Source organism: Orycteropus afer, unplaced genomic scaffold (assembly GCF_000298275.1).
Source record: "Orycteropus afer afer isolate SDZICR_OR568_19922 unplaced genomic scaffold, OryAfe1.0 scaffold00037, whole genome shotgun sequence".
NCBI lineage: Eukaryota > Metazoa > Chordata > Mammalia > Tubulidentata > Orycteropodidae > Orycteropus > Orycteropus afer.
The window spans coordinates 13197172-13217097 of NW_006921624.1; the positions used below are offsets into that span (position 1 = coordinate 13197172).

Below are 19926 nucleotides of genomic sequence, written 5' to 3' on the forward strand. Positions count from 1 at the left end.
AACAACAACAACATGTAAGGAACTCTGGTGGCACAGTGGTTAAGCACTTGGCTGTAAACTGAAAGGTCAGTGGTTCAAACCCACCAGCTGCTCTGCAGGAAAAAGAGATAGCAGTCTGCTTCCATAAGATTTGCAGCCTTGGAAACCCTATGTGGTAGTTCTATTCTGTCCTACAGGGTCACTATGAGTCAGAACTGACTTGATGGCAAGGGGTTTGGTTTTAATGTCTCCAGATAAGGAACCCTGCTAGCACAACAGTTAAATGGTCAGCTGCTAACTGCAAGGTAAGTGGTCTGAATACATTCAGCACCTCTGTGGAGGAAAGACCTGGCCACCTGTTCCTGTAAAGATTACACTTAGAAAACCCTACGGGCAGTTCTACTCGGGTGCAGGTGGGTCGCTGTGAGTTGAAATCGACTCAACCACACCTACCAATACCACCACCTCCAGGTACGTCCAGACACCTTTCAGAATGCACAAAATGCAACAAGATCAAACCCAAAGCAGGTCAACAAGAGAAGAAACACAATAGTGGGGACAGGGAGATGCACTCCCTATACTGGATCTAGCTCAGAGCTTCCCAGCAGCTGTGAGTCACAGAATCATATGCCCAGGAGCCCTCGGCCTTCTGGGCTTTCAGACTCAACAGAAAGAACAAGGTGATTGTGGGAACCAAGTTGTCAACAAGTGGGTTTCCTAAGACTCTTTGCGGCTCAGATGCAGACCACCTATTCTCTGGGCCAGGTCTTCAACATGGAAGACACACCCTTGGAGATGTTTGGAGACTGTTTCCGGGGCACATGAGCAAGCATTTTTCAGAACATCAATTTCCCAATATCCACAGGTATTCTTCCTAGAACCAGTGTGCCAGAGACATGGCAGATGGGGAGGCCCACTCAGTCACACCGGCTCTCCTCTCATCCTCCTCGTTCAGCTTCACCCTTCTCCCACGTCACAAAGAAGAGACGCTATCTTTCAATCATCCCTACTCTTACCCTGGCACCCTCCCTGGGAGATGAAGACCCCTGGGCTCCTAATAGAGAGGACCTGCAATACTGGTGTTGGGCTAAGAAAGTGAGTGATTCCAACGACTGGCGAACAACTCTTTTGTGCACTGGGTGATTTTCAATTCTTTTGCTTTCAACCAAACTGAAGAAGGATCTAATGGAGTTGTCAGCAAAGAGACCATTAAAAATAATGTCTGGTGATGGACCCTTGTGTGATTCTTGGCATATGAGTTGGAAGGAGTTCAAGGAATTGAGTGACACTGCTGAAACAAAACTCCGGCCATCCCGGCTCCTTATTATGTGCTCAAGGTTTCTAAGCACTGTACCTAAGAAAAGCAAAAAGCAGGAATTAATTAATGCCGAGTCTTGTCTCAATTTAGCAATTAAAAAAAAAAAAACAAACCAGTCAGCCTTGACTGACTCCTGGTGACCCTGTGCGTCAGAGCAGAGCTGCCTCCGTACGGTGGTCAGTGACTCATCTTCCCAAAGACATCTCCAGGCTTTTCTTTCCAGGTATTTCTGGGTGAATCTGAACTTTTCAACTGCAGCGAACCACTCACCATTCGCCCCACCAGGGACTGCCTCTCCAGCAATAACCCATTGCCATCACATCCATGCCAACTCATAGCCACCCTACAGGACAGGGCAGAACTGCCTGCCCCATGAGGTTTCCAAGAGTGTAATCTTTATGGAAGCAGACTGCCATTATTTTTCTTCTACAGAGCAGCTGGTGGGTTTGAACCACCAACCTTTCGGTTAGCAGCCAAACACTTAATCACTACGCCACGTGGGCTTCATTTTAGCAATAAGAAATCCTCATTCACAGATACATGAAACACTTGTGGAAGAAGTAAAATCTCATCCATTTGATAAACAGGAGCATTTTCAGTAACCGTTTTCACTTTTACGTTTAATATTCATCTAGATTTGTTTTGATTAATTATATACTAGTAACTCAATCTGAAATAAACAAAAAGCCTTAAAATAGAGACCTTCATAATCCCAGTAAATTTCTTTAAAATTTCCATTTCAATTTATGTCTACCCTATTGTAGCAGATGAGTGTGAAACAGTGATCAATAAAAGACTTTCAAGCATAAAAAATATATTGCATTAGGATAAAATCCTTGGGGGGAAGTGGACTGGAAATACGAGTTCAAGGAGAAAAGGGAAAAATATAAAATTTCTGACTGTTTAAGAGGAGCTTTCCCTCCTGGTTTTAAATGGATGAAGGTGGCCATCAAATTGCAATGGTGTTTGGACTCCTTTGGATACATTTAAAGGAGCACTTCACAGTTTCATATTCAAATGCCACCTTAAAAAAAAAATACTACTCCAGAAATTATAACCTTTGCAACGACTTGAAATAAAAATCTTAGACGTTAACTGAAAAATGTGACAACACACAGCTTTTAAAAATTGTAGGAAGTACTGAACACAGAAAGTTTGAAGCCACTGAGTTCCCACAGCTCCAGGAGTAACCCTAGGTATGTCAGTGTCCTGAGGCTTTAGCTAGCAGCACTGGTTGTTGTTGTTATATGCCCTCAAGTCAGACCCGACTCATAGCAACCCCTCCTTGGGTTTCCAAGGGGGTATCACTATGGAAGTAGATTGTCCAACCATCCTTCCAAGGAGTGGCTGGTGGGTTTGAACCACCAGCCTTCTGGTTAGCAGTCTCTGTTTTAAATTCCTTGTCCCCTTTTAAAAACGTTTTTCACAGCTATCACTTGACTCCATCCTCCAACAAGCCCTCTGGAAGAACTGCTGAGTTTATTATACCCACTGCCTGTTCAAGACATGGTGGCTCAGAGAGGCCAAGGGATTAGCATGGCAGATCCTGGGTCTCCCGCTTCTAGTCCAGGGTCCCTTTCCAATCGGGACCCTCTACCCACCAGAAGAGTTAGCAGCAGAGATGGGACGTGCCTAGGAGAGTGGCCAGATCTCCTCCTCTCCAAGGGGCTGCAGCGAAGAGCTGAGTGTTGCTTCTGGCAGGCCCAGGCGCAAAGCCCTGCCAACAGCCTATTGAAACAGGAAACTAACTACCAGCTGGCACCATGAAGCAGGACCTGGCACCTTCACCGCCCTGATCTGTCACAGGCTGAAACCCACGTGGCTGTGTCTGAATGGTTCTGTCATGCTCTTCTGTGCTCCTTCCAGAGCTGTGGCTGAGTCCCCACCTCCTCGGAGTCCTCGATGGGGCCTCTCCTCCCCCTCTGCCCCTGGCAGCCCTGCACGTGGGAAGAAAACCCTTCCCCTGGCTCTCGGAGCTCATTGCCCAGAAAGCTTTCTGCCTCCTGCTCCTTCTCAGTGGTCCTCTCTGCTCACCCATCACCAGGACAGGGAAGCTGCTCTCACAAAGGCTGTTCTCAAACAGCTCCCACACTTACAAAGTCTTTCCTTTGACTAAACCAAAACTACCTCCTGACTTGCCCACACTGGTTGGGGCCACTCGGAACGTGTCTGCGCCATCCTTCCCCACTAGTGCTTAAAGTTCTGAATACGTAGATTCTATCCAACCTTGATCCCCGGCCTCCTTTTCCCCAGACAGAACTCCCAGCTCTTCCACAGGGCTCCTCCCTTCATGAAGAGATAGCTTTCTGGACCTGCCTTGATTGTGAGAAGGAACCCGGCTAAGGCTGGGTCACATGCTCCCTCCTGTGGCTCCTGTACCACTCGGCTGCCAACACCTGTGGTCTTCCTGGGGCTCCCTCATCTGCAACCTCCTCAGGACTCAGGACTGACAGTCTCACAGCACTCTGCACCACAGAAGAGCACCGTGCTTTGTAGCACATCTTGGCCACCATGATGGGATCCAGACGGCCTTATCCCTTGAAACCAGGGAATGTCCTGTGGGCTGAGCATCTTGGTAATTCTGCTTGCCTTGTCTTCATCAACTTGGACAGGGACGGCAAGCAGGTTTCTCCTTCAGGTTCTCCAATTCTAAATGACTGGCACTGACTTCCTGCTGCACTGTGTTAAGCAGGATTGTGAGGCGCATTGCTGTGAGAGTGTGTAGTGATCAGTGATACCCACCATGAACACATGGGTGGCTGGGTGGTCCAGTTGGTTAAGCGCTTGACTACTAGCTGAAAGGCTGTGGTTCGAACACACCCAGAGGTGCCTTCACAGAGAGACCTGTCAGTCTGCCTCTGGAAGGTCAGAGCCTCAAAAATCCTATGGAGTAGTTCTGCTCTGCACACAAGGGCTGCTGTGAGTCGGAATCAATTTGAGGGCGACTACTTACCAGACACTCCTCGGAGCGAAGATGGGGCAAATCCAAGGAGGGGTCACTATGAGTCAAGTCCGACTCAATGGCACATAACAACAACAAGAACAACCAACAAATGCAATGAACACAAAATTGGACAGCAGCAATGGCAGTGCCCTGTGTTTGGCATTCCTCGTGCAAGTGTTCCTGAAACCCCCAGTGTGCCTCTACCAGCCCTCCTGAGAACACAGTACAGAGTTCAGCTTATCAGGTGGGCACACATAACTGCTAATTCGCTCCCTTTCACTTTTGCTTTCACCCAACAAAGCTGTCAAATTCAGCACAGCCTCTGCAATTCTTGCTGAGAAAGGAAGCTCAAGGAAGTTCTTTCTAACAGTGAGCGATACCCTTCTCAGTGCAACAGGGAAGTAGTGACAAGCACTATGAGCTTTGGCAGCCAGCCTCCCGGGCACTGATGCCCCTCCCGACTCAACAGCCAAGAAGCTGCCAAGTGCCACTGCGTGCCCATGACCCGGACTCCTCCACGGGAAGTGCCTCGGATAATGTTTGTGTCTTTGGGAACACTGTTTGTCTGATGGCTATTAAAGGGCCAGGGAGGATGGGGAGGGGAGGGTAAAGGGGGATGGGACTCAGAGAAAAGGCAAACAGCTCCCAGGGCACAACGGGATGCCTGAGCAGAACAGCATTCTGTGCAGCAACAGAGCCCACTCCTGAGCCCTGAGTACGCAGGCTGAGCAAAGTGTTCACGAGAGGTCCTTGGCTTGCCAGAACCCTTGCTCCCCTGCCAAGGGCATCGGGATCATGTTAACTATCCAGCAACAGCCACTAGGGCACGGGTCGGACACTGGCACAAGACCGTTTAACAGGCTGGCTCCAACCAGCATTCCTCCCCCAGCCAGAGCCCTGGGAGAGCCTTCCCTCCTTGTTTCACTTTTGGAAGAGGGGGAGAGAGGTTCTGTGAGGTGCAGCACTTCCACAAAGTGGAAAACAGCATCACTAACTCGCCCTGTGACCCTGGGCTACATTTCCTTTCTGAAGGCCTCTGTTCTACCCATGGCCGACATTAACAATCAGTCATGCCACCCTTTAGAATCCCCAAAACATCCCAACAGCCAGCAGCAACTACTTAGACTTGGGCCACAAGATGAATCTATTTTCCATCTTAAAACTAAAACCAAACCCAAACCCATTGCCATCAAGTTCATTCTGACTCCTAGCAACCCTGCAGGGCAGAGCAGAACTGCCCCTGAGGCTGTAATCTTTATGGAAGCAGACTGCTACATCTTTCTCCCACAGAGCAGCTGGTGGGTCCGAACTGTCGACCTTTTGGTTAGCAGCCAAGTGCTTAACCAGTCACTACCACTAGGGCTCCAATCTTGAGATTTTGTTGTTGTTGTTGTTGTTATGTGCCGTCGAGTCGGCCCCGACTCATAGCGACCCCTCCTTGGGTTTCCGAGGCAGTATCACTACGGAAGTAGGATTGCCCAACCTTCCTTCCGAGGAGTGGCTGGTGGGTTTGAACCGCCAGCCTTCTGGTTAGCAGTCAAGTGCTTTAGCCACTATGCTACCAGAGCTCCTAATCTTGAGATTACGTAAGTTCAAAAAGTTCAATTCTAACGCTTTTTTCCTTTCCTTCCTGGTGCTGAAGGCAGTTTCCTCTAAGCCTGACCCTCAGCAGAAACCACACCCAAGAAGGACAGCCCGCCGCTAAGGAGATGAGCAGCCATGACCAGCAGGGAGCGCTCTGGCCCTTCTTTGGAAGGACTCCAAAATGGCAGCTCCACTTGTAATTTGTCACTGTGACTTCAGCATCTTTATCACAAGGTCGCTAAGGCAGGTCACTCAGAAGTTTCACAAGATGCCTGTGGTGCAGTGAATTACTTAGTGTGGCTCTTCTAGCCCTGGTCTTTGTGATTCTCACCAGATGACTGGGGACTATGCAAACGTGAGGTGCCTGTGGGCCGCAAAGGGGACTGGATAGCTTACTAGTAATGTAAATAGGTACATGGTACCCTTATGGGGGTGGGATCATGGACATAAGGTGCATGGGACCCTAACATGGGGACTGGTTAGATATGCCATCATTGGGCTTAAAACACGCCATCCCTGAGGTGGAAAGGGGGATCTCACTTCCAGCAAGAAAGGGTAGCCAGGAGTAGGGCGTGTCCTTGGACCCAATATCCTTGGCAGAAAGACGGCAGAGAGACAGCGGCAGCAGAGGCAGCAGAACCAAGAGACCAGCATGAGCCAGAGCAGCATCCAGCCCGTGGAGTGAGAAAGCCGAGTGCCTTTGTGCGGGAGGCCTGCTGGTAGAGTGGGATGCCTCTCTGGGTGCCTATCGGCAAGCTACAAGAGCTTCGTAGCAATGGCCCAAGCAGGCCAGAGAGAAGCGTCGCTGTGGCATGCCTGAGAAGAAGCTGTCTTGACTGAAAAACTGTATCCTGACTTGTTTCTGATCCTAAATTGTAATCTGTTGCTTCTCTAATAAACCTCTTAATTGTGAGTACTGTCTGAGTTGTGTGTGGCCATTGCAACAAATTATCAAACCCAGCAGAGAAGTAGAAAGTGGCATGTGAGGTATGGTTGGTGTCAGAATTGGCAAAAAGGCTGGAGGGTGGTGGCATGTCTGACCTGCACATGACAGGAATCAGCCTTGGGCTGATGTTGCTGATGGTGACTCTGGCTCCCCCTCATGAAGTAAGAGGCAATCAGAAGACACCTCCCCCATGCTCTTTTTGAAATATTCAAGGTCCCTGAATCTCGGGAAGAAGCCCTATAAGGAGCTCTAGGGCCTGGACAGGTTTCCCTATCCAGTTGTCAGATATAAAAACCGAGGCCTGATTACAGTCTAAGCCTTCCGACGCCTCTTCCAGTGCCAACCTTCTTCCCCATCCCATTCTTTCTCTAGTTCACACTGGCTTATTTCCTAAATTTAGGAATAAAGCAGAAGTTATTACCATGCCTTCCCATTGGAGCAGTACTTTCTCCTATTACTACTACTACTACTGCTAATAATACCTAATTGTTTATTAAGTACAATGCTGAGCCCTTTACACTGAGTATTTTATTGAATTGTCACATAATCCAGTCAGTTTGCAATCTGCAGAGAGATCAAGTTACCTGCCTAAGGTATCATAGCTACAAAGTCGTAGAGCCTGGATTCACTCCCAACCCAAGGATCCAAGAGTTATCCTCCTCCCACAATGCTGTTCCTTACCACTCCCCCTTTCAATTTCCACACTCAGAAAGTGGCCAGAACAGGGACCAGGATTCATCTCACTACAGAGGACACAAAGGCACAGCCAGGCCCAGGACCCCATTGCCCAGCAGTACTGAGCTGGAAACCAGCATCAGTGGCTGGCATGAGGGCCCTGGGGGTTCTTGCTGTGCACGCAGTTGGCCCAGGGAGAACTCTCAGCATTTCCCTGGCCTGGCTGCTCAAGGCTTTTCCCACGTGATCCAGACAGCTGGCTCCGTCCCAAGATTCAGATTCAGCTCCCATTCACTGGCATCTATCTCCTGGTGAAGGGCATAAAGAGCCCCTGGGTCCAATGAGCCTTAAACACACATACCAAAGAGATGGGGCATGTCTCCTCTCCATTAACTAGCAAACCCACTAGTGGTTAACAAAGTCCAAGGCCTCGGGGAGCAGATACTGATGGAGGGAGGTCAGGCACAGGCCCCTGAAGACTCATACTGTCATTCAGCATGGGGGTAATCATTAGTTTTCGTTTTTTAATGCTTCTGGCTCGCCCCCTTTCTGTCACAGGAAAGGATGGCATTTCTTGGCCTCCTTGAGATCGGGTGGACCAAGGGAATAGTTACAGCAGTGACTATGAGCAGATTAATACCTCTCATAGGTTGCAGCAATTAATGGCCAGTGTGGGGCTCCAGAGCTTTCTTCCCCTCTGTCACCTGACAACATGCCATATAATGGCTGCATTTAGCCTGGGTCCAGAGCAAAGCAGAGCTCTCAGCTGACCCACAAAGGACAGGTTGTGTGAATAAATAAAAGACCTCTGTGGTCTGAGCTACTGAGATTTTAGGCTCTTTTGTTACTGCAGCATAACCCAGTCCCATCCTGACAGTAATAACACTAATATCTACACTGCTCCCTAGAAGCCAGTACCTTGCTAGGTACTGTGGAGTGGGCAGCAGAGAGAGATTAATTAGACAGGTGCTGAGCCTCCAGGAGCTCACAATCTCATGGCAAAGACAAGCATGAACAGGGTCGCTCCAATCTAAAGCAGACAATGGAAAGTGTCCAATGTGAAGGGCAGGGGTAGTAACAGACCACTTCTGACCAGAAGAGATCAAGGAAGCCTTCTGAGAGGGGGTGGCACTGGAATTGGCCTTTAAGGATGGATTAGATTTAGGCATGCAGAGGTGGTCAAAGCAGCATTCCAGGGAAAGGGAGTGGCATGAGCAAAGGGCAGGAAATAGAGGGTGTGTTTGCAGAAGAGCAAACTGCACTGGAATGAAGGCACTGGGATGATCAGAAGCAGAAAACGAGGCTCAAAGGCTAGGCTGGGTCCAGGTTATGGAGGATGTGGAAGCAGTCTGACTTTGACCTTAGACACAACAGGGAGCCCTAAGACTTGTAAGCAGGGACTCACACAGTCAGTGTTTCGTTTTTGCCAGGGCCCCCTGACAGTCACTGTGGAGGGTGGGTGAAAGCAGGGAGATACAGGCAGGGTGGCAGGGCTGTGAACAGGATGCTGCAATGATCTGGGGACGACAGTGGCTGCACTCAGTGGAGGAACTGCTAGGAAGGGGAAGACAAGGCCGATTCCCAATGGCTGGGAAGGAAAGGCAATAGGACTTGGATCCAAATTTGGGGAAACACACACGCATATCACACACAGGATGACCACAAAGGAAGACAGGGGAGTGTGGAAGTTGGGAGGAGGTGAACCAGAACTGGACAAGGAGGGCAGGAGAAGAGGAGGGAGGTGGCAGTACTTCTGGGCACAGAGGAGTCTAAGAACAGACTGAGCACAAGGAATGTGGGGTCTGTTCAGACAACCTGGGAAGTCTGGGCCAGACTAGGCAAGATGTCAACACCAGGCTAAGGAATGTGGACTTTATTTTACAGGGCAGAGTCTGCAAACTTGGGGCCCATGGACTGAATCTGATCCACAGACATGCTTTGCTTAGCAGACTTAAAAATCTGAATTACTTGCAAGCATTTAAAGGCAAGAGAATTCACCTGGGTTTTCCACTTTGGGCCTGTGGTTTTTCTAAAGATCTGGAAGCAGTGACCCCGCACCCCTAGCTGATGGCACCCCTGTTAAAGCTGCCCTCCACACATAGTGGGCTCTTCAGCTTCATTCCGTTTGAAACAGGAATACAGTTGGTCTTCGTCACTCACGGATTCCGTACTTGCGATTCACGTATTTGCTAAAAATACTCAGGGCACAATCATGTTTATGTTCATGTACAGAGTGGTACAAAATTACCAACTGCAGTTGAACAAGAATTTGCTAATTCAGTGTTCATGGGGACTTTATAGAACTACCGCAAATAACAAGAATTGACTGCATTTGTTAGGGCCTTGTGGGCACTGGAGTTTGTGAACCTGACCACAGTGTAGGGATTCCGAGGGGTGTCCCCAGGCTTATGGTGGAGAAAAGCGGGAATGGGGGGAGGGATTAACTCCCAAGAAGCTAATTTGCATAGAGCTAGCTCTCTGGAGCCTGGCCCAAACCAAAGAGGCAGGGGAAAGCTTTGGTCCAATCCTCACTGTGCAGGACCCATGCTAGGAGCTGCCCCCAGAGCCCACAATCAAGTCAAGGTGGGAGAAAAGCAGACAGCCAATCAAGACACAAGGGGACAGTTATGGCTTGAGAGAGGGAGGATATTCCTCCCCACCAGCAACAGAAGGGGATAGCTGGGGGCTGGAGAGCTCCCTGTCACTGGAGGCATTTAAGCAGAGACCAGCTATGCCAAGTGATAAGGGCTGCACTTGACCCACCAGCAGCAGGGGTGCCCTCACATGAGGGACTCATTGGGGCTGCAGAAGGTTCCAGGGATTTGACCTGAACAGGGTCTTGGTGACTGAAGTGCCTGGCTCCATGAGGCATTAAGAGGAAGAGGCCTCTAGATTAGAGCCGTGCCAGCTAAGGAAAGTCTGAAGGGCTCAGATCCTCCCCAAGGGCAGAAATGCGCCATCGAAGGGTCTCTCAGCCAGAGAGGGAACAGAGATCCCTTTGCCCCCCAGGCCTGTGGCCCCACACTCCCGGCCTGGCCCTGGCCCTCACGGACAGGCACTCACCGAGGGTCTGCTGGTTGCGGACACCACCAATCACCACGCAGATCTCGGCGGGCACGTCCCCAGTCCCGTCCTTGCCGACCACCTTCTTGTCCTCCTTAGCCTCACCCTGCCAGATCACCTCCTGGATGTAGTCGTCGGGCAGCTCCGTCTTCACCTTCACTTCCGTCATTGTTCCCTGCTCGGCACTCAGCGAGGCCTCTGCCGGCACAGGCTCTGAACCCTCCACCTTGGTGGTCTTCTGGCTGCGCTTCAAGCGCTCCCTGGGAAAGAAGAGGGTCTGCTCAGTGTGTTTCCAACACCTGCCTCTGGACCACCTGGGAGCCCATCAGCCTGAGGGCTGCAATATGTACCCACAGACTTACCATTCAAACAAACTTCACCTTGATGCCCAGGGCCCCAGAGAGACATGAAAGCATGCACAGAGAAGGGTGGGCCCCAGCACACTCAGCCTCTCAAACAGCTCTCCATGGCTGCCTCAGAGGAAACCCTGGGGCCCCCAAGGACACAGGTGGGAAACCACTGGGCTAGCATGCCTCTAACTCTATCCATTTTGCAGATAGGAAAGCTGAGGACCAAAGAGGTCCACATATATACACTTATATATGTGTAGTTATCACAACTGTGCAAGAGACCTACAAGGGCAGATCTGGATGGTTTAAAGCAGTTCTTCCCAAACTTCAGTGTGCACACCCAGCAGCTGGCAATGTTGATAAAATGGAGATTCTGATCCTGAAGGTTTGAGGTCACCAAAACCAAACCCACTGCCATCGAGTGGATTCCAACTCACAGCAACCTCCATCAGGGCTCCAAGGAGGTAAGTCTTTACAGAAGTAGACTGCCCAGTCTTCCTTCTGCAGAGTGGCTGGTGGATTTGACCTGCCAACCTTCCGGTTAGCAGTCAAATGCCTTAGGCACTGTGCCACCAGCGCTCCTTAATTTGGGGTGGGGACCTGCATTCTGCACTTCTGATAACCTCTCAGGTGACACTGGTGCTACTGATCCTCAAATCACACTTAGAGCAGAAAGGATTTAAATACTTTGATGAATGCAAAGCGTTAGCGGTTAGTGATTGTCTTCTTCCCTTTGTTCGTTGGCAAAAGGGCTACAGATTTCATCCAAGGTCTTCCCTGCTCCTGTTTCACAGATGGAGAAGCTGCAATCCAAAAGGCTGAGCTGAGACGTACCAGAGCCAACAACACCTCTGCCCCCAACACTCTGGCATCTTGGAGCTCTTTACCAGGCTCAAGGCAAGTGAGCTCAGTATTAAGGTAGGCAGGACAGCTATTCCTGAAACTCTTATGTAAGGGGGTGGGGGAGAGAATGAGGCCCAGAGAAGAACTGTGACTTGCCCAGGACCACACACAATATCAGTGGCAGGGCAAGGCATGAAGCCAGGTCTCCTGCCACCCACTCCCGAACAATTCTCCTCTGTGCTGTCATAGATTCCTCCCTCTCCTTCCAGCAGAAGGGTCGACCATCATGACTCCCATCTCTGAGGTGGGGAAGCCAAGGTGTGCAAATGCTGGGAAATTGAGTGATGTCCCAGGTCTAGGTCTATAGTGGTGCAGGCTCTCTGGTTTTCTGACTGGTGCTGCCTCCATAGAGGATAGCTGCAGCTAAAGCTCCCCACTCCCCAGACAATAGGAGCCCCCTTGACTAAACGGTTATCACAGGGAAGAAAAACACGTAAGTTCTGTGAGGCCCCAAGAGTATATCCAGGGCAGGCAGGGCTGAGAGGTTACAAGGGGACAGCTATAGCTTTAGGAGGGAAGATATTCCTCCCCACCGGCGAGCAAGGGAAGGGGACGGCTTGGGGTGGAGAGCTCCCTTCACTGGAGGCGTTATGAGCAGAAGCCGGCTGGTGGGAATAAGATGTGATACAGTGAGGCAGGAGAGTACCGGACTTTGAGTTTAGAACATCCAGGATCAACTCCTGGATCTGGCACCCTCAAGCTGTGGATTCCTACCTGAGTGATGTCACCACTCTGAGCCTCGTCTTCACATTCATTCACTGTGGTGTGCAGACAATGAAGTAACACGTGCAAAGGACCTAGAACAGTGGCTACCAGTAGAGATGTTCTACTTGTATTTACCGGGGGGAAGCTGGATGCAGGGGTTGGTAATAGGGGAGGGTCTTATGTGGCACAGACGTTAGCACATGGGCTGTGGAGTCAGACCGATGCGGGTTCAAATCCTAGCTCTACAGCTTCCCCAACTGTGTGACCCTGAGCAAACCACAGAACCTCCTGGAGCATTTCAGCATCTGTGATGCGGACACATACCCACACCTCCTCCAAAGCTTCCATGAGGATTAACTGGGAAACGTAAAGCCAGGACCCTGTCCAGAGTTTCTCATACAGCAGAGATGGTCATCCTGATGGAAACTGGTGATGAACACTGTTGTACGTACTCCAGTTAGGCAGTAAAAGAAACTGCTGAGATGGTTGTTCTAGCAAGACCATGCAGACACTAAGGGTTGGACAGTCCTGTCTACCCACTGGGCACAGGGCTGAAGTCAGGGCTCCTGTTCAACCATCAGTGACAGCCCATGGGTCCAACTGGGGTCTTCTGGGCAGGCAGGTTGGCTGAAGACTCTCCCTGGCTTGGCCCTGGCTACTCCTGGACAGAGATGCTCAAAGGGTTAAACCCTCTAAGCCCAGGTCAGATCAGCTTTCCTAGTAACAGGGAGGAATGTGAGGAGAGGGCCTGCAAAGAACACCCTGGCCCCAGCTTTGCTCACTGCTGATGCTCCAAAGCCCAGTCTAAGGGCTAAGTGACTCACCCATTCACTCTGCATCCTTGGGCAAGACTCCCCTCTCTGAGTCTCAGTTTCTCAGTTCAAAGGGGAGCAGGCTCCTTGCCAGCTGTGGGGACAGGAGTGACATCCATAAGGGGCCCAGCCAGGGAGCTGGCATGCGGTGCGTGTGCCCAGGCAGCAGCTGCATTGTGAGGACATGTTCATCCTCCACAAAAGCTCAAGCCTCCCACCTCTGGGAAGCCTTCCCTGACTGCTCACAGTAAAGGTAAGCTGAGTACTGAGTCTACCTGGCCCAGGTGACTCTTACAGCAGTTGTCTCTGCATTCTAATGAACTGGCCTCAGCTCGCATCTCAGCTTTCTGGCCTTCCAGTCTAGCTCCTAGCACTTTGCTTTATTTCCTTTGCAGCCCTGATACTATCGACTCCTCTGGATCATACCTGCCCTAAGAGCAGGCAGTCCTGTGTACTGCTGTATTCCCAGCACCAAGGAACCATACAGCAGGTGCACCATAAACATCTGCTGACGGACTGGAAGAATACCTGCCTCCTTCAGGCCAAGCCTCCTGGTGAGCGGACACTGGGACTTAAGCCTCCTGTGACTCGCCAGGGCCCGCTGAGGTATCCGAGTGGGTCCTCAAGGTGGGTCTGTTGAGTGCAATAAGCCTGGATATGAATGCAGCACAGGAAGCCTGCTCCAAAGCTGGGACTCAAACCTGAATCACCTAGCTCTCCTATCTTTAGTCCTTTCCACTGAACTTAGGTCACCCAAAACTCACTCACTGCCCTGGAGTCAATTCTGACTCACAGCAACCCCTCCTTGGGTTTTCAAGGTCGTATTCTCTATGGTAGATTGCCCAGTCTTCCTTCTAAGGAGTGGCTGGGGGTTTGAACCGCCAGCCTTCTGGTTAGTAATCAAGTGCCTTAGGCACTATGCCAAAAGTGACCTTTAAAACCTGAGGGTGGAGGCATGGGAGAAAAGCTTCCTCCCACCCGCAGGTAGATTCCCCTTAGTTCTTTTACTCACTTTCCTCACCCCAAACAAGTCAGAGGGCCTGCTGGCAAACAGCTGTACTGGTAGGACCAGGCAGACTCTCCCCTGCTTCGGTCCACAGAAGATGCGCCATGCGAGCCTCCATCCCTCACCCAGGGGCACGATGGCACACAGCCGTCTTCTCCCTTAAATGTGATATTCAGTCTTCACTCACCGAGGACACGGGCAACTCCCCTTCCCCAGAGCTGCACTTTAGATTTACACGCCCAAATGTTATTTTTCTCGGAAGCTCTGCACTGTCAGGTGTCCTAGTAACAATGGAATCACAGAAGTACTTGCATCACTTTGAATTAGTGGTGCAGCTACTTCTAACTTCTTTAAAGAATTTTTTTTTCCCATATATCATTTTTTAAAATAGAGCTCATTATTTTAATTATATCCATTTAAATGTACAGTGGAGCCCTCGGAAATTCTCAGCACGAATCATTAGGTGTATTAGTGAAAAAGCACTTGGAATCTATCTACATGCTGACACTCCATAATCTGGTCTATTTGTGTCGCTGTAAAATAGATTTATATATAGATAACTACAAAATAGTTACTCAAGATATGCTATGAATTTTATATTTAACCCGAGTCACATTTCAACATAAAATCCAAAGTCGGGTGCTAAAGGGGTATTTTTCAGTTAAGTGCATGCTATCTGTGGTCGCAGGATACTGCTGGCACCCAGCCTGCCATGAGAGTCGCCAGACAGTGGGTCCCTGCCCAAGGAATTCCCTAAGGGTCCTGGCCTTTTACTAAGTGGGTCCCTTGAAGGTCTAGGGGTCCCCACAGCAGTAGCCCAGGAGCACCCATGAGGCCTGAATGAGGAAGGTGGTGCTAAGTACAGCTCCAGGCCCCTATCCCTCTGTCTTCAGTAAGCAGAGCTTTGCTTTTTGCCATGTACTGACAACTGTACGGAGACCAGTTCTGCTCTGAAACACGGAGAGTCACCATGAGTCAGAAGCAACTCGACGACAGGTTCTTTCTACTTAAGACTGAATTTGGAGAAATGGCTCCAAAGCAGGTAAGACTGCAGACCCTCATTTCACTCTTATTCATCTCCGCTACCTCACCAGACTAGGCTAATATGCCCACAGGGGTTTCAGTGATAAATACCTGCCTCCAGGTCTTATCTGTGCTCTTCAAGTGCTTATACCCACCACATCCCATAGGCGTCCACAAGATGCCTGTGGACAGATGGGAAACTAACTTGTGAAACAGTGCCTGAGTCTGTCCTACTCACTTCCATGTCCCCAGTCCCTACACAGTGCCCAGCACACAGGAGAAACTCAATAAAAATGGGTGAATGAATGGCATATCCAAAGCTACACTACTTTCTGTTGAACTTGCTCCGAAAACAATTCTTCTGACCCCAATCCAGATGCTCTTTCTGCTAAATCCTTCAGCCTAAGACAATATAATTAAATAATCTACAAGTGGATTTGAGGCCTAAAGTAAAATGCCATTTATGGGCACATAGGAGGAAGTGTTTCAGGCCATGTCAGTGGCCACAAGTCCAACAACTTGTTTTGGAGCACAATTATTTTATCATTCTACCAAAATGCTAAAGCTTTGAAGATCTACCAAATCACAGTAGTTAATGAAAAGTCTTTAGTCCCTGGACTTCACTCCTATCTCTGCCACTGATTCCCTGGGCTACCCTCGGAGGCCACTTTTAAAGTCCCTGGGTGGCAAAACAGTGAACATAAACCGAAAACCAGACTCACTGCCATCAAGTCGATTCCAACTCATAGCGACCTCTCCTTGGGTTTCCGAGGCGGTATCCCCACAGAAGTAGATGGCCCAATCTTCTTTCCGAGGAGTGGCTGGTGGATTTGAACCACCAGCCCTCTGGTTAGCCATCAGATGCCTTAGGCACTACACCACCAGAGCTCCTACGGTGAACATACTTGGCTCTTAATTGAAAGGTTAGAGGTTCAAGCCCACTCAGAGCAACCTCCAAAGAAAGGTCTGGCAATTTCCTTATAAAAGATCAGCCACTGAAACACTGTGGAGCACAGTTCCGCTCTGACACACACGGGGTCATCATGAGTCAGAATCAACTGGCTGGCAACTGGGAAGGCCCTTGTAAAGGCCTTTACGTATCAGGGGTGTGGACTACCTTCACAGGAGAGAGCAGTACATCCACCTGTGCTCCAAGACATCCTGAGGACCATTCAACCTCCTCCAAGGGTACCATTTGCTCTAGCACCTTACCCACCTAGAACCATGTTAAGGGTGAGGATGATAGCTTCCAACACAGCATCGAAATAATGACTCGGTGAACTCCCTCTGGAAGAAAACTTCATTAAAACAGACTTAACTCATTAGGAATGAGGGTTAACTGTTCTCAAGTTGGGTTAACTACACACTTCCTGAATGCATGGGATATTAAGTGAATTAACACCTATGTAAGCCTGACTCTAGGAGCCATGCTTAGACTGCTCCTGGTTGCTAACCAAGTTCTCCAACTCAACCCATCTACCCACTAATCACCTGACTGCAGATGATTCTGGTCTACTTACCGATGCCATTAGGCCCTCTTCTTGGAAAAACATCTTAAGCCACCTGCTCTAATAAGGCTGTTGCCTCCATCCCTCCAAAGCTGCTCTTTGCAAAGCTCCAGATAGTATCCATGTTGTTAAACCCAGTGGTCGATACACAGGCCACATCTAACTCATCCTCTGACATAGTTCACAGGAGGCAATTTTCTGGGAGAAAAGTAACTTCATTTATAAATTTGGAGGCGGAGGGTGGGCATCCTGGCTCAGAACTTCTGGAACTGCTTATTGGTGTCGGGGGACTTGGTGATCTTGAGCACAGTGAAGTGCACGGTCTTGCTCAGGGGCTGGCACTCGCCCACTGTTCCGATGTCACTGATGTGGACATCCCTGAAGCAGGGGGGGACAAGTGCACAGACATGTTCTTGTGGCGCTTCTTAAAGCAGTTGCATGTGCAGATGTAGTGGAGGTAGTCTCGGTGGATGACAGTGGTCTTCTGCACCTTCATCTTGGTCACCATACCAAACAGAATGCACCCTCAGATGGAGACGTTACCAGTGAAAGGGCATTTCTTGTCAATGTAGGTGCCCTCCATAACCTCCTGGGGCATCCTGAAGCCCAGACTGCTCCTTCTAACTCTTCCTCCAGTTTGCTCCATGCTCACCCAGTGAACCTCCCACCTTCTGGCTATTTCTTGGTCTCTTTTGATGACTCCTCTTCATCTCGCCAACTCTTAAATGCTGCCATTCTCCAAAGATCAATTCTAGAGCCTCTTCTATTTTTATCCACACTCACTCCCTGAGTTATTCATCCAGACTCGTGCTTTTAAATATTGACTCACTCCTTGAGTGATTCATCTAAATCATGCTTTTAAATATTGACTATATAATGATGAATCCCAAATTGTATCTCCAGCTTGGACCTCTCCTTGAACTCCAGAGGTGAATAAACAATTGCCAACAAGACAACTCCACTTGGATGTTAACTGGCCATCTCAACTTCCTAGGTCCAAACGCAAGCTGTCACTGTCCCCCTTCCAAGTCAGCTCCCTCATCCTTCCAGCTCTTCAGGCTCAGATCCTGGAATAACCTTTGACTCTCCACTCTCTCTCTGGCTCTCTAGCTAATGAATCTTCCAGCAAATCCCAACAACTTCACCTTCAAAGTATGTCCAGAACTTGTCATGACCAGCACTCAGGTCCAAGCCACATTCCTTCTCTCCTACCTTGTTGCAATGATCTCATAACCAGTCTCCCCGTTTCTGTTCCATCTGGCTTCCTGAAATCAACACTCAATGCAGCAGCCAGAGCCATCTTGTTCAAATGAGCCAGGTCATGTCACTCCCTAGCTCAAAACTCCCCCAAAGTGACTGTGTCTCATCAATGTAACTGTCAGTCCTCACCAGCACGCTTATGGCTCTCTGTGTCCCATCCCATGTGCCCTCTGACCTTACCTCCTAAAAGTCCCTGTCTCAGTCTCATCTCTCTGGCCACACTGGGCTCCTGGCTGCTCCTTGAAAATGCAGACATGCTCCCATGCAAGCCTTTGCACCTGCTCTTTCCTTTGCCTGGAACATTCCCCAGGCTAGTTCCTCATTTCTTCAGGTCTTCACTTCAGAGTCCCAGCCCTAGTGAAGACTTTCTTGGCTGCTCAACGTAAACTTTCACCCACCTCACTCCCACCTCATTCCATATCCCTCTTCTCTGCTTTATGTGTTCCCCTTAGTACTGTCCCATCTTTATCCTCTTTGTTGTCTGTCTTCTCAGCCAGAAGGTGAGTGACAAAAACACAGGGACTTTATCACATTGGTTCACCACTGAATCTTAGCACATAGAGCAGTGCTTGGAATATGGTAGATGATCAATAAGCATCTACTCACTGAATGAACCAATGAAGGAGCCCTGGAAAAGTGGATGACCATCAAGGCACCCATAGCCTCTGATCTAGAAAACCCGTTTCTACCATCAAAGACCAATAAACAAGTCGATACACCAGACTCCTCGGGACATGGCTGCCATCACTCAAAAGAACTGCCAGTGGTTTAAGTGCTTCAGTTCATATTCAGAACTCAATACTGCACCACCTCATCCATCTGACCCTCAGCATAACATGGGTCTGAGATGTTTCACAGAGGTCAATTTTCTGGATAAGTGAAGTTTATTCATTGATTGACAAAGTCTGACTTTTACTCTTTCCAGTGAAAAATCTCTAAAATGTATCATGCTCTTCCCACTTTCTGAAGTGGTAATACCTTAACCTTCTCTTGAGGATGCAAGTCACCATTAGACTCACATTAGCACAGACTCAGGCCCTTGTGGAAGGGTAGTTGAGGCCTGAAGGGGGCTGTCTCTTCTAATATCCAGGTGCCTGAAATCTCACACCTGTGATTTTGAGGACTTGAAGCACTTACTGATGAAGATCAAAGACTACAGCCTTCAGTATGGATTACACCTCAACAAAAAGTAAACAAATAAGCAACATTATGATAAATGGAGAAAATACTTAAGTTATCAAGGATTTTCATTCTACTTGGATCCACAATCAATGCCCATGGAAGCAGCAGTCAAGAAGTCAAACGGTGTATTGCATTGGGCAAATCTACTGCAAAAGACCTATTTCAAAGTATTAAAATGGAGCTCTGGTGGTGCTGTCATGAAAGCACTGGGCTGCTAACCAAAAGGTTAGTGGTTCGAAAGCACCAGCTGCTCCAGATGAGGCAGTCAGTTTCCATAAAAATTTAGAGCTTTGACACCTTAAGGGGTTGTTCTGTTCTGTCATATAGGGTCGCTATGAGTTGGAATTGACTCAATGACAGTGGGTTTAAAGTGTTAAAAAGCAAAGATGTCACCTTAGGGACTAAGGTATGCCTGACCCAAGCCACGGTGCTTTCAATCGTCAATCACCTTCTATGCATGCAAAAGCTGGACAATGAATAAGGAAGACTGAAGAAGAACTGATGCATCTGAATTATGGTGTTGGCAAGATATACTAAATATACCATGGACTGTCAGAAGAACAAAAAATCTGTCTTAGACTGGGATCTTAAAAGCTAGCAAGCTGCCATCTAGATGCAACGATGGGTCTCTCCTCGTCTAGAGCAAAGAAGAATGAAGAAAACCAAAA

At 49.1% G+C, this 19926-nt stretch overlaps 1 protein-coding gene and 1 pseudogene across 1 annotated transcript in view; both read right to left on the reverse strand.

Moving 5' to 3' along the window:
• Positions 1–10765, reverse strand: part of ZNF618 (zinc finger protein 618) — a 64421-nt gene extending 53656 nt beyond the window's left edge. Inside the window, exon 1 of the mRNA XM_042780391.1 lies at positions 10510–10765. Within this exon, the coding sequence (XP_042636325.1) occupies positions 10510–10678 (169 nt within the window). The 5' untranslated portion in view covers positions 10679–10765. The remainder of the gene's footprint in view (positions 1–10509) is intronic.
• Positions 10766–17070: 6305 nt separating this feature from the next.
• Positions 17071–17462, reverse strand: LOC103193491 (annotated as a pseudogene).
• Between the last annotated feature and the right edge of the window lie 2464 nt (positions 17463–19926).